The 14,355-nt window shown below is 37.6% G+C and overlaps 1 protein-coding gene across 6 annotated transcripts in view; it reads left to right on the top strand.

Annotated features, from left to right (window-relative positions):
• The window catches only part of hspa12a (heat shock protein 12A), a 260,655-nt gene that overhangs the window by 222,577 nt on the left and 23,723 nt on the right, over positions 1-14,355 (top strand). For 5 of the 6 annotated variants that reach the window (XM_043712820.1, XM_043712818.1, XM_043712817.1 and 2 more), the window contains 3 exons: positions 3,139-3,243; positions 4,123-4,239; positions 13,501-13,672. In XM_043712820.1, the coding sequence (XP_043568755.1) occupies positions 3,139-3,243; positions 4,123-4,239; positions 13,501-13,672 (394 nt within the window). Of the gene's footprint in view, positions 1-2,237; positions 2,318-3,138; positions 3,244-4,122; positions 4,240-13,500; positions 13,673-14,355 lie in introns of those variants that run through there. The other variant, XM_043712821.1, reaches the window with a different exon arrangement.

Raw genomic sequence — 14,355 nt, 5'->3', positions numbered from 1 at the left:
CCCCCTGCCCCTTAAGGACCCGGAAAACACGATCAGAGACGTCACGTACCCTTGCACCTGGGAGGCAACATACCAAACGTGAGTCTCTCTCGTTCCCACAAAACCGCCTATCTGTGCCACGAACTATCGAGTCCCCAATTACTACTGCTTTGCTCTTCTTCACCCTTCCCTTCTGAGTAACGGGGACAGGCTCCGTGCCAGAGGCCTGGGCCCCGTTACTTACCCCTGGTAAGTCATCCCCCCCACAAGTATCCCACACTGTATACTTGTTCTTGAGGGGGACGGCTGCAGGGGGTCCCTGCACTGTCTGCTTCCTCCCAGTCCCCCTCACTGTCACCCATCTATCTGCCATCTTTGGAGTTACTACTTCCCTAAAGCTCCGATCTATGATCCCCCTCTGCCTCCCGAATGTTCCTAAGTTCATCCAACTCCAGCTCCAGTTCCCTAACACGGTCTTGGAGGAGCTGGAGATGGGTGCACTTCCTGCAAGTGTAATCAGCAGGGACGTCCATGGCATCCCTTACCTCAAACATGTTGCAAGAGGAACATTGCACTGCCTTCACTGCCTCTAAAAGTAACCTTTTTTTAAAAAAAAAACTGGGTCTAAAGAATAGAACAAGCAAAATGCAGCACTTACCTACTTACCACAACGGGTCTTATTGTTAGGTTAGAGGAGGAGGGCGCGCTTTTATAGGGAAAAAAAACCTACCCGGCTGCCCCTCTGGTCTTCGTCACTTCCCCCTGCTGCTCCCGCTCATTCTGTGAAGAGAAAAAAAAACACTGCTGCCCGCTACCGGTAAGTAATTTTAAAACAAATTGTCTCACCTTAGCTGTAGCCTTCCGGGTTCCTTTACACTCTGCTGCTGCTCGCACTCAAAATGCTCTGCTGCTGCTCGCACTCCTGCTCTGATTTGCCTTTCCAAAGTGCAGCACCTTACATTTATCTAAATTAAACTCCATCTGCCACTCCTTGGCCCATTGGCCTTTTCATCGAGATTCCATGTACTCTGAGGTAACCTTCCTTGCTGTCCACTTCACTGTTTAGTGTCATCTGTAAACTTACTAACTATACCTCCTATGTTAAAAATCACACAACACTAGGTTATAGTTGAGTTATAGTGTGTGATTTTTAAATTTGTACACCCCAGTCCAATACTGGTGTCTCCAAATCATGTATACCTCGTATGTTCACATCCAAATCATTTATACAAATGATGAAAAGCAGTGGACCCGGCACCAATCCTTGTGGCAGACCACCGGTCACAGCCTCCAGTCTGAAAAACAACCCTCCACCACCACCCTCTGTCTCCTACCTTTGAGCCAGTTCTTATCAAAATGGCTAGTCTTCGCTGTATTCCATGTGATCTAACCTTGCTAACCAATTTACCATGATGAACCTTGCTTCTATCTCTTCCTGAACACGCTGCATGATAAACATTAATCACTTCCTATAGCTTCACATCTCTCTTCTTTTCCCCATTACACTAAAAGCTTAACTTTATCCCTTCTTTTCATTTCAGTTGCTGACAATGTAGAAACCTCTCTGCCATTTCAGGAAGAGAAAGCAAGCTACTTGAAGATGTAGTGTCAGTCAATCTGATAACAGAGAGCATTGCATGTACTTTAGAAAGTTGGTTAGAGATGGGGCTTCTTCATGTACTAAATCACTGACCACTTGTACAGGGTGAGGACACCGTTAGTACTAGGTTGCCAGAGGGCAAAACTATAAAAGAGCACTGCTGCAAGATGACAAATGGGATGACATGGAAATACCAGACGCATATGGCAGTCTGTAACAACCTTACACACAGTGATTGGGAATATTATCTCTTTTTGGCTACATGTGAAGGTGAACAGAAATTCAGGAGGGTTGTCCACCTGTGTGTGGGGCAAACTTTTCCACGCAATTAGTTCTTCTCATTTCATGCATATGCATGTGTGGAGTAAATGCTACATATTATGGGTGTTGGGCAGGAAATATTACCCTTCTCTAAGAACCAAATTTAACAGTTAAAAGGTACCTACACAGCAGTTCACTCTCTGTAACTTAGAAGCATCATTCAACTTCTTGTCATCAATTGCATCCCTCCCTGGAAATATTAGACCAAGCAAAAATAAGCACCATGCTTTAGCAATGCTTCCACTGCGGTCCTCCTGAAGACTGTCCAGAAGTCTAGGGAAGATTTTCTTCCCTATAGGAGGCAACAAGAAATCATCCCAACTGACATAGGCAACCTGGAAAGTGAGGTGGTAGAGGTCAGACTCCATGGGCAACTCGAACCAGTGCTGCAGAAGAGGAATGACCTACTACACCAGGGTATGTCTCACTCTAAGTCAATATTGTAAGGTTTCCACTGCAAAGGACTGATGTATTGCAGGTTGAGTAACAGGCCTGTCCATCAGATACCTCAGGAGTGACCAATGTCTATCGCTTCACTGCACTTACCGTCTAACTTTGTATCTAAATACCCACATTGTTCGAACAATTCTGGTAATCCTCCTCAGCCCCCATTCAACAGCATTCAAATCCATTGGAAAGTGTGGTATCAGAACTGAACATAAAATTACAGCTTTTATCAATCCAAAGCAAATTAAGAATGTAATAGGACAAGAATGTTGCGTTGAGTTTGGAGATAAGCTTTATCTATTTGAAAGCCAAAGCATACTGAAAAGGCTTTTTGATCTTTGTCTGGAGAATATTTTTGGATTAATTTTGCAGTTCCTCCTGGTATGTGCTTAAAGGAATAAAAATGGGCTCATTCTGCATCATGAGCAATCTACCACAGCAGATTGCGATCCATGCAGTGAAGACAAAAGTTGCCCTTGGACCTTTTCAATTGTGTATACAGTTACTATTGAATGCAATGCTTTGTATATTGTACATTTTATGCAAGGCCACAGAGACCCAATTTCTCCTGAGAACTATAGAGAGATATTACTCTGAAAACTAAATGCACTCAAAAAGATTTCAGTATGGCAGTTTGATCATATAGAATAAATTACTTTTGAGAAGAAATTGCTTTTAAGTGGAATGCACTTTCTGTGATTGGATCGAGTTCTAACTCTGTGAAAGCTTGGAAATTGTCATTTATGGAACTATCATCGTGTGATGCATTTATTTCTTTCACTGTCTTCTAGAATCTCACAATTGAAACAGAACTGGAGGCTGCCAATGGAAAAAAGGTCAAGGCTATTGAAATCTTTGCCTGTGCTCTAATGTTCTTTAAAGACCATGCATTACAGGTGTGTTAGAAATGACAAAGAACTTATATACAATAGGATCTTCTTCTTAATGTTACGTTCATCAGGTAGATTTGATGGAATGTTGAAAATTATGTTTATTTTGAACTTGTGCTGCTGAGTATTTTACTTTATGAAGTATTGTGACTGGATTGTTCTCTGTTACAATAAGATTTGATATTGCAGTTGTTCAAAACAATTTTAAAACTTGATGCTGCCAATCAAAAGAATTAGTGGCATTTCTACTGGATGCATCTGTTAATGTACAAACAACTGTGAAAGTTATTGTTGCCTTTTTTGGATCCATTTCCTTTCCTAAGTGATTGTGCAAAGGATAATTACAGACTAAGAAAATCAACCATACTTAAAACAGCATTGGAATTCTTAGAAATTTGATAGTTCTCATCAACAAAGAAGCTTTCATTCAAACACCTGTGGTAATCTTCAGTTGTGAAAAGATGTTGGACTCACTTTTGTAAGGTAATTCTTGCCAGTAAAGGTGTAATTCAGAGCAGTCAAATTGACCTTCACAAAGTGCTATTCCTTTACACTTTTATCTTTATAATTCTATATCCCAATAATCACCCACTGCACAGTCAAAAGAAGTGGATCCAAAAATAGACGACAATAACTATGTTTCAAATCTTTACAGCTTATTTTATGTTAATATGCAGATATATATGTAGAATTTGCTTTGCTGATAATTAGTAATAGTGCCAACATTCTATGGCCCCTCACAACAGAATGTGTTTTTTCAATAAAGTTTGATGTGTGCAGGCTGTAAACATGTAGAAATCATGTTGTAATTTATAGCCAGGATTTTGCTGTAGAATTCTCAATGAAGAAACAAGGAAGCTGTCACCTACATCATTCTATTTTTAGGAGCTGAGTGACCAGGCTGGTTCACAATTTGGAAACCCGGATATTCGATGGGTCATTACTGTACCAGCTATATGGAAGCAACCTGCAAAGCAGTTCATGAGGCAGGCAGCCTACAAGGTATGTTTTATGTACTGAGAGAAGTGGACTGTGCTTCTTAATCCAGTGGCGAATTGAACCCATAGATTGTTTCAATTTTATCAACAGTACCACATGTAAGAAGTTAGATTGCTCAGACAACCTGCAACATTCTGTCTGAGGCATACATAGCAGTAGAACCTAGTGATAGGCCTGAGGATCGGAATTTATTATGAACCAGCTGCAGATGAATAAAATGCTAAGACAAAGAAAAAATTGATTATGAAAATAAATTGGCAAGAAATATAAAAGCATATAGCAAGACCTTCTACTGGTTTATAAGGAAAAAAAGAAAGTAGCTAAAATAAATTAGAGACCCTTAACTGATATAACTGGGGAATGGTGGAAACGAGGAAAGGATAGATAATTTAAACCAATATTTTGCATCGATCTTCATGGTGGAGGACACCATGAACATCTGATAGATAACAAATAATCAAGATGGGAATACAAGGAAAGATCTTATAATGGTCTGTATCATGAGGAACAAAGTATTTGTCAAACTAAGGGAATTAAAGGCAGACAAGCAGCCTGGAGCTGATGACCGACATCCAAGGGTTTTAAAGTACATTGCTGCAAAGATAGTGGAGGCATTGGTTGGAATATTCCAGAAGTCACCGAATTCCAAGAGGGTTACAGTGGATTGTAAAACTGTTAATGGGCATCCCTGTTCAAGAAGGGAGTGAAACAGATAGCAGGTAACTATAGTCGAGAGTGTGTTGCTGGGAAAGCACAGCAGGTCAGGCAGCATCCGAGGAGCAGGAGAATCAACATTTCGGGTATAAGCCCTTCATCACTGAAATGCCCAAAATGTCGATTCTTCTGCTCCTCGGATGTGCCTGACCTGCTGTTCTTTCCCAGCAACACACTCTTGATTCTGATCTCCAGCATCTGCAGTCCTCACTTTCTCCTAGCAAGTATCTATAGGCCATTTAGTCTAACATCTGTCATTGGGAAAATGCTAAAGTTCATTATTAAGGAAGAAATAACACGACTTTTTAGAAATACTACCACAATCAAGCAGGGTCAACCTGGATTTGTGAAAGAAAAGTCATGTTTGACAAATTTACTGGAGTTCTTTGGGGAATCATGAGCAGTGTAAGTAAAGTGGATCCAATAGTTGTGGTGTATTTGGATTGCAAGAAGGCATTCTTTAAGGTCCCACATCAAACATTGTTGCACAAGATATGAACTCATGGTATTGGGGATAGTATATTAGCATGAGCAGAGGATTTGCTAACTTTTAGAAGACAGAGTTGGGATGTTTTCCAAGACAGCAATTCGTAACTGGTGGAGTCCCACAGAAAGCAGTGCTGAGGCCAATTATTTGCAATATGTAATTGTGAATTAGATGAGGAAGTAAACTTATTGTAGCCAAGTTTGTGGATGAAACAAAAACATGTGAGAAGGCAAGTAGTGAGGCAGAATGAGTCTACAAGGCGATGTAGACAGGTTAAGTGAGTGGGCAAAAAATTGACAAATGAAATATAATGTGGGAAAATCTGAGGATATGTGCTTTGGCAGAAACAATAGAGGAACTGAATATTTTAAAGCAGTAAAACTGCAGAGAGCTACAAAGGGATTTGGGAATTCTCATGCATGAATCACAAAAAGCCAGCATCCAAGTTAATATGTAATAGGGAAGACAACTAGAATGTTGACCTTTATTTCAAGGGAATAGAGTATAAAAGTTGCAAGATTTGCTAAAACTACACAAAGAACTGGTCAGACCTTCTTCTGCTCCTATATCTTATAGTCATATCTTTTGGTCTGAGATTAAGCCATTACTCATTAGAGGTAAAGAAAATGAGAGATAATCTTATTGAAACATACAGGATTCTGTAGGGGAATTAGTTAGGGTAGATATTGAAAATATATTTCCACTAGCAGGGGACACGTAAACTAGGGGATATAGTAACAGAATAGCAGGGCAGGCCTGAGGGGCTGAATGGTCTACTCCTACTCTTATTTCAGATTTTCTTACAAGGTGCACTTGTTACTAACTCCACATGTCTGAGGAAGAATGTTATTGGGATTCTATAGCATTAGTTAATATTTAAAGTTTATATCTTCTTTGCAAATTATATTACAGAAATAAGCATGACCACAATAATTATATGGGCACTAAAATATTGCAAGTCAAAGGCTCCATGTAACTGTAGCAGGGGACTTGTGTCTTGACACACATGCAGCACACAGGTGAAAGTTTTGCAGAATATTAGTCCATATGTTTGTAAAATTAACAGATGTTCTTTGTTTTTATAGACACATTCAGTCAAATCTCAGTAATGGTTTGATGAATGCACAATTAGTTTAATATACTAATATTGACAGTAAACATAAGGAGGAAGTCACTTTAAAAATGAATAAGAAATGAAGACAGCAAGCACAGTAATGTGCTAAATCTATTTTCTTTTCCTTTCTGTTTTATTTTGCATCTTTTGTTGTCAGTCACAGAGAATTTTTTGTATGAATGAATGAACCAATGATTCTATGTTGTGTTTTCAGACTTGGAAATGCTGGCTTTGTGGTGATAGATTAGCAAGGACTTGGATACCTGGAAATATTTCTAGCATTTGTATGATATTAAGAAAACATTCTTTGCCTTCCAAAGATATACCAGACAGGTTTATTGTTTGTTACCAGAGAGTACACAAAATTAATCTTAGTTATTTTGATAACAAAAGGCTTCCAAATGGTAACTTGAGATGCTAATTTGGACGAGCTAGTTCTGAGCCAAAATTGTCAAAAGCTTACAGAGTAGTCACCAATTTCTCTAATTTTGCCGACAGAATCCAATAGCGAAATACATTTAAATATTCAAATTTATGAAATAATCCATTTTCAGTGATACTTAAGGATACTGATGCAATGCTAAATGCCAACTTACAGTAAGAATACAGGTTAAATTTTCAGGGCAACAACTATTTCTAAAGCATTCCATAAAACGATTAAACAAATTTTGAAACTATTGAAATTCTGTCATTGGTTTGTTGACATTGAAATTGCACTAAAAACATTTCATATACACCCATCTTGAATGTCATGTTGAGAATCAAATTGTTTAGGCTATTACAGATCTAAATTTTCATCTGTTGTTTGGATAACTTTCTTGCAGAGATTTATTTCAATGTCTTTCATTTGCCTGCATTTTTGGCATAAGACCTATCCTCAGTATTCAGAATACACATATAGGCATTGCTTGTTAATTACAGGGGAAGTAGGTTTAAATTTCAAAATAATGTAAAGAAATCACAAGATGCAAAAGCAATGCTCCAAAGGCAATTTTTATTTAAATGATATTTGGAATGAGGGCATCACTGGTTAGACAAGCATTTAGTTCCCATCTCTAATGTCAACTAAGAGTTAACCACATTGCTGTGTGATTGGAGTCACATGTAGGCTAGATCAGGGAAGGACGTCAGATTTTATTTCTTAATATACACTAGTGAATCAGGTAGGTTTTTATGACAATCAACAGTTGTTACATGGTTGCCATTCGACTGGCTTTTTATTCCATGTTTCTCATGATTTCAAATTTCTCCATCTGCCATGATGGGATTTCAACCCCTTTACCAAGAACATGAGCTTGGGGTTTTGGGTTACTGTACTAGTGACATTACTGGATTATGCCAGTACACCACTGCCTTCCTGCAAATAGAATATTATAATTTTGTTATTGAAGGCTTATGGTAAAATGGTCAGTTTTATTAATCTAATGGAGAGGCAGTGGTGTGCCGGTAATACTACTGTACTCATGGTCTAGAACCTCAGGTCCTGAGGACATGAGTTCAGAGCCCAACTTAGCAGATGATGAAATTTGAATTCAATAATAAAATATAGTCAGGAACAATGAACTAGTCTCAAAGTGACAATATAACTGCTGTTGATTATTATAAAAATTCAAATAGCTGACTAACCTCCTTTAGGAAAAGAAATCTGTCGTCCCTACCAGGTCTGGCTTACATGCGACTCCAAGCCCACAGCAATGAGACAGGCTTTTAACTACTCTTTGGTACTTAGGGATGGGCAATAAATGCTGACCTGGTCAGTAATGCCCACATTACACGAACAAATTAAAAGAAGTGTCGTGTCTAAAATGGAAAGTTTTAAAATGAGTAGTGTTAAATAGTCGGAAACTTTCATTTAAATTCAATCCATTTCCAAAACATGTTGAAAAGAGAATAAGTAGCTTGGTAAAACATCTCTGATTTGAATGAAAATATAAATGGTTTCTAAACCTTTTCTAAACTGTAAAGAAAAAAGTGTCTGCAGTACTGAAAGGAATACTGTGCTTGAGGAATTTCAATATGAAGCTAAATAAAACTGCAACACAGTTATTTATTGAGAGAAATGTGTGGATGAGTCTTTCCAAACTGGATCATTGTTAATAAAATGGGATAACCTAATAACTGTTGAATCAACTGCAGAGCAGGAGTTGGGAAAATATGCCAAGGCAACTGTAATATTTGTTTCATCTAATGATTTTTAGAGGAGGTGTTGAACTGAGCATCTGTCAACTGACTTCGATGCCCATTATTTGAAGATGAGAATTCTGTTAAATAAAAATGTTTTACTGAAAAACTCAACTGATGAGAACAAGGGAAAAATAGTCCACCGCGCATATTTTACTTACCTTCCATATTTCATATATTTTGATTATAATTATTGAATCCTTATAATGTAGCAATCTACTCGTTAATTTTATGAAGGTTGCAGAGTATCACTCTCTACAGAAAGGATACACTAAGTGAACTTAATCTATATAATTTGAAAAGTCTAAGAAGTCTATCAGCATAATTGATGAGATAATGTACACTTCTTGGCTATCCAGCTGTGCTCCACTACATTGGAAAAGGAACTGATATGTTCCAACTAGGCTTCCAGATTGAAATTGAATCAATTCTTTGTTTAACCTACTGAGATAATGTTGACTGTATGGTTGTGGATATCCACAGCCTGTACCATACTGTACCAGCCACAGGCTGTGTTTAATGAGTGATAGAAAATGAGACGATGAGAAGCAAAAACCAATCCTAACAAGTTCAAATGCTTAAATTAGACATAAAACTTAATGTATGCAATGTAGAATAATCTGACGAGGATTATTGATGAACCACGAGAAGTTATGCAAGGTATAGATAGAGTTAACGGTAGTTGTTTTTTCCCTTCAATGAGGGATTTCAAGACTAGCGGGCTCATTTTTAAGGTGAGGGGGAGAGATTTAAAAAAGACGAAAGAGGCAAATGTTTTTCCACAGAGGGTGGTTCACATGTGGAATGAACTTCCTGAGAAAATGGTGGATGTGGGTACAATTACAGTGTTGACTGTATTTGGATATGGACATAAGGATATAGGCCAGGAGCAGGCAGGTGGGACGGATTTAGTTTGCGATTATGTTCGGCATAGACTGGTTGGATCGAAGGGTCTGTTTCTGTGCTGTATGAGTTAAAGTGTAATCTTAACTTCAGAAGAATGAACAGATTCAATTCAGATTATTCAATTCAGAATGAACAGATCTCAATCTAGAATGTTTAATACAGAAATAGTTTAATTACCAATACTGTAAGGTTATCGTGTATAGGACTAAAAAGAATACTTGTGATTCATCTTATTGGTCCCAGTTTTTAGGAAATATACCACAGCTCACTTGTGTCTTTATTAAACTTTTTTTTGAGATAAATATCAAAATCTCACTTCATGAATTTGCTATAACTTTGGGCTCCCATTGACTTCCTAGGCAGTTCATTTCATGTCATATGTATTCAGAAATTAGCATGTTTTTTTTAGCTACCCTGAATTAAGTGCTGCTGTGGAGTTTAAAAAAGAACCTCTCCCGAGACCAGATCTAAATTATTTGTTAATTATATTGATTTTAAGAGAATGTCTCCCTCAAACCTATAGTTGTTTTCTGTCCTGCTGAACAACACAGCACACGTACTGGATTGTAATCTGATATCATGTGCTGCATCTGGAGGTTTCAGAGGAAGGAACAAAATACATACTATTTTTTTCTTTTTTCAGTGAAAGACACAAAGTGCTCCCTCCTGTGTATTTTTTTTTTCTTTTATGCACTCCACCTCCCTCCTGTGTATTTTTTTTTCTTTTTTTTTTGCCAGTTTTTTTTTCTTTTTTTTTTCATTTTTATTTTAACCCCCACACTACCACCGAAGTGCGGTACTGTTTATTTTATCCCCAGCACCCATAGTGTGTGTGTGCAGGTGTGAGACACAGTGGAAGACACAAAGTGCACCAATCTTTATTCAAAATACATACTATAGAGATAGAACCCTGTTTAAATCAATTTATTTGAACTTGAATTGATCCCCAATATAATTTAGCACCAATAAAACGGCACATCAAGTTGAAGTCTGACAAATCAGAATCATGATGTCAATTTCAGCTCTAACTGATAGCCACATTAGATCCAAGAGCGTAACATTGAATTTAAAAAAATTAACTGGGGGGACAATTAAATACAAAACTTGAAATTAGACATTTATTCAGTAAAGAATGAAAATGTATTCAATTTATATTATTGCATGGAATGCATCAGAACAGCAAATTAAAGTAGTAAACAGAAACAGGAGTCTTCAGCAGCAGTAAGAAGAATGAATGATTGGAATGTGATTATTCTTTATTTGGGGTTATATTTAATTAGCAGGAAGTTGTAATAAACTGGGCTAATTAAACGTTATAATAGTATTTCAAATCTTTTGATGTTAAGCCAAAACATTGAAGTATGCAAGAACTATCCCTTTCAAAACATATGTTAACAACACATCTGAAATTAGTTTTGTTTTTGTCATTGTGGCTGCTTCTGTCTAAAACTGTGTAAGTGTAAAAACTTTTATAGTCAAACATTCAGAAATCTTTAATTATTACATGTTGTTTCATTTTTCAATGAAATAATGACTAACTGTGACATAAATGTGTGATTCTTATGTTGTAATTCCATTTATTTTGGAGTTTTGGATTTTGAACTAGTAAGATGTGTGTTTGGTCTGTGTCTATGCAGGAATGTAATGATTAAGTTTTTAAAGTATTTTGCAGCCTGTTATTTACAAACATAGTTTGAGAGAGAGTTCTTGGAATTTAATGGGGTTCTGTTTACGTTGGGAATGTTTTACAAGCTCTGTGCATTAGTCTTCAGTTCGAAGACACTGCAATTTTATTTGGCTTAGGGAAACAAACTCAGCTTCACAAAAGCCCTTTGGGTTTCAGATTTTGCAAAATGTCTGGCGGAAGGTGGACACATAAGGCAACTGCTCTTGAAGTAGAGGAATGGTTAGAACTGTTAAGAAATAGGAGATAGAAATATGCCTTCTAGTAGCCAAATCCCTAGGACTTGGGGACACAACACACCCTCAACCAACTGAGCGGACCGCTCCAATTGATGAGTGACCCGACCTGAGATGGATATCTGTATAGGTCCCTGACAAACTGACTTTTAATAGCTGGGCTGTTTGCACTGGGCTTTCTGGACTGACTGTGACCCACTTGCCAGTTTGTAATGAAATGGATCCCCTCACTCTGGATGTCTCTAGCTATTGACTGTCCTAGCTCCTAAACTGATATTGGATGATACCCTAGACTTACTGTTGCTGGTTTAACTTGTTTTCCAACCAATAACGCTTAACCAATCAGAGTTCTTAGCTTTCACCAAAAAAGGCGCCTGTCTGTAGGGCCTTCTCACGTTTGATAATAATGGCCTTGACAGTGTAGATCCATTAATGTTATCTTCAAGTAATAAAAATATGTGCTGAGAATGAACATTTGCCTTCTGCGTGTTTCTGAATCTGGCCTCAGTCTGCTTCAACTTCCCTGTACCTAGCCACTGAGATCATCATCATCATCAAGAACTCAGTTCTAAGGGCACTCTGTTTCCTTTCACAAGGTTTCAGCTTATCCAGAAATCTTGATTTCTAATAGCAGTTACACTTATAGTTTTCTTAGAAACTAGAAGTTTTTTTTCTCTCTTTGATTACCATCTACCTCACAAAAGTACAAGGTTTCAAAGCAACAACTGCATCACAATGCAAAGCCTTCAACAATGTACCCTGTAGAGAAATGTAGAATCATTAATCACAGCTTCTGGATTGCCACATTTAGCTACACATGGATGGACTCGAGAAGTGATCAGTTTCAGAAGCATTATGATTGAAGTGCTGATTGAATACAAAATCCAGGTTGCATTTATCCATTTATATTGTTAGCTAAAAAAAATTTATAAATGTATACCACAGTAGGATAAAGTCAGAAGTCACAACACCAGGTTATAGTCCAACAGGTTTATTTAAAATCACAAGCTTTCAGAGTGCTGCTCCTTTATCAGATGAAGTCACCCCAGTCCAATACCAGCACCTCAACATCATACAACAGTATGCTTCATCCTTTCAGACTGTAAATTCTCTTTACTGGAGTTCATTTGGGATTTTCGCAACAATCAATTCATAGTCATTATTAGACTCTTAATTCCAGATATTTATTGAATTCAAATTCTATATTCTGCAGGGATGAGATTTGAACCTGGCTCCTCAGAATATTACCTGGTCTCTGTATTAATAGTCTAGCAGTATTACCACTAGGCCATTGCCTGCCCATAGATGTGGTGAAATATTGTGTTTAATTTATGATAGTACAGTAAAAAGTGTATGCATTATTAAAGTCAGGCAATGACTTACCAGATCTGTAACTGAATGAAGGGATTGGGCTTACACTATAATGAGAGACAGGACAACATTCCTTAGTATGAGGAGGGTAAGAAGTGAGCTGATTAAGGTGATTGAAATAATAAATGGAAGTCACAGGGTACACTGGGAGCAACTCTTCCCGATAGCAGGAGAATAAAGGGGAAAGGTGTCAAAACTCAAAGCTTAAAATCAACAGGAATGTCAGAAAAAAAATCTATGCGTGCAAAACATTATCTGAATATAGACATACAGCTCTGAAAACCAGTGATAAAATCAACTAAATTAATTAAAAGTGAGATTGATATTTTGAACGTGAGCATATTAAGAGAAATGAAAGGTGTATTACAATTCAGTGATCTGGACAGTGAACAAAGTGTCTTTCCAGAAAATTGTATATGACAAGTTGTATAAATATCGTTAGAGAATTGAAAAGGTCAGACTATCACAGCTAATAAACTAGCAGTGCAGCTTTAATGGGCCAAATGGTTTCCTCTTGTTTCTAGATGTGTCTTATTTAGGACTAATCTTCCTCTACCGTTCACCTCCACAGGCTGGTCTTGCATCTCCTGATTGTCCAGAACAGTTGATAATTGCTCTTGAGCCTGAAGCTGCCTCCATCTACTGCCGGAAACTCCGCCTACATCAGATGATAGATCTCACTGCCAAGGAGACTGTCAATGGTTATAGCTCCACAGAAACACTTGCATCTGGAATAACTCATGGTATTTTTGCCTGCTTATCATTTTGGTATTTGAAATAGTTCGGTATTTGCTGACTCAAACTATTTCTTATTAGAAATGGTGCAGTGATGGTATATACCATTCTTTTTAATCCCAGTATTAGTAAAATAGATGTTTTTCTTAACTGAGTTGTCTAAGCAATTTCTGTTTTAAGCTTTTTTCTTCCTTTCAAACACACTCATAAGATTCAAAACTATAATGTGGAATGTTGAATTTTCTCTGTGTTAAAAAGATCTTATATTGTTGAAAAGCATTGATAAAATATGTCTGTTTTTCATCTGTACTCACCTGTACTAACAAATGATTAATAGTGACAATTAGAGTCATAGACATAGAGTAATACAGATGGAAACTGACCCTTCGGTCTAACCTGTCCATACCAACCAGATATCCCAACCCAATCTAGTCCCACCTGCCAGCACCTGGCCCATATCCCTCCAAACCCTTCCTATTCATATACCCATCCAAATTCCTCTTAAATGTTGCAATTGTACCAGCCTCCACCACATCCTCTGGCAGTTCATTCCATTCACATACCACCCCCTGTGTGAAAAGGTTGCCCCTTAGGTCTCTTTTATATCTTTCCCTTTCACCCTAAACCTATGCCCTCTAGTTCTGGACTCCCCGATCCCAAGGAAAAGACTTTGTCTATTTATCCTATCCAT

The sequence above is a fragment of the Chiloscyllium plagiosum genome, chromosome 22, assembly GCF_004010195.1.
Source record: "Chiloscyllium plagiosum isolate BGI_BamShark_2017 chromosome 22, ASM401019v2, whole genome shotgun sequence".
Classification (NCBI taxonomy): domain Eukaryota; kingdom Metazoa; phylum Chordata; class Chondrichthyes; order Orectolobiformes; family Hemiscylliidae; genus Chiloscyllium; species Chiloscyllium plagiosum.
The sequence above is the reverse complement of the archived record's forward strand: the minus strand, read 5'-3'. Positions and strand labels throughout refer to the sequence as shown.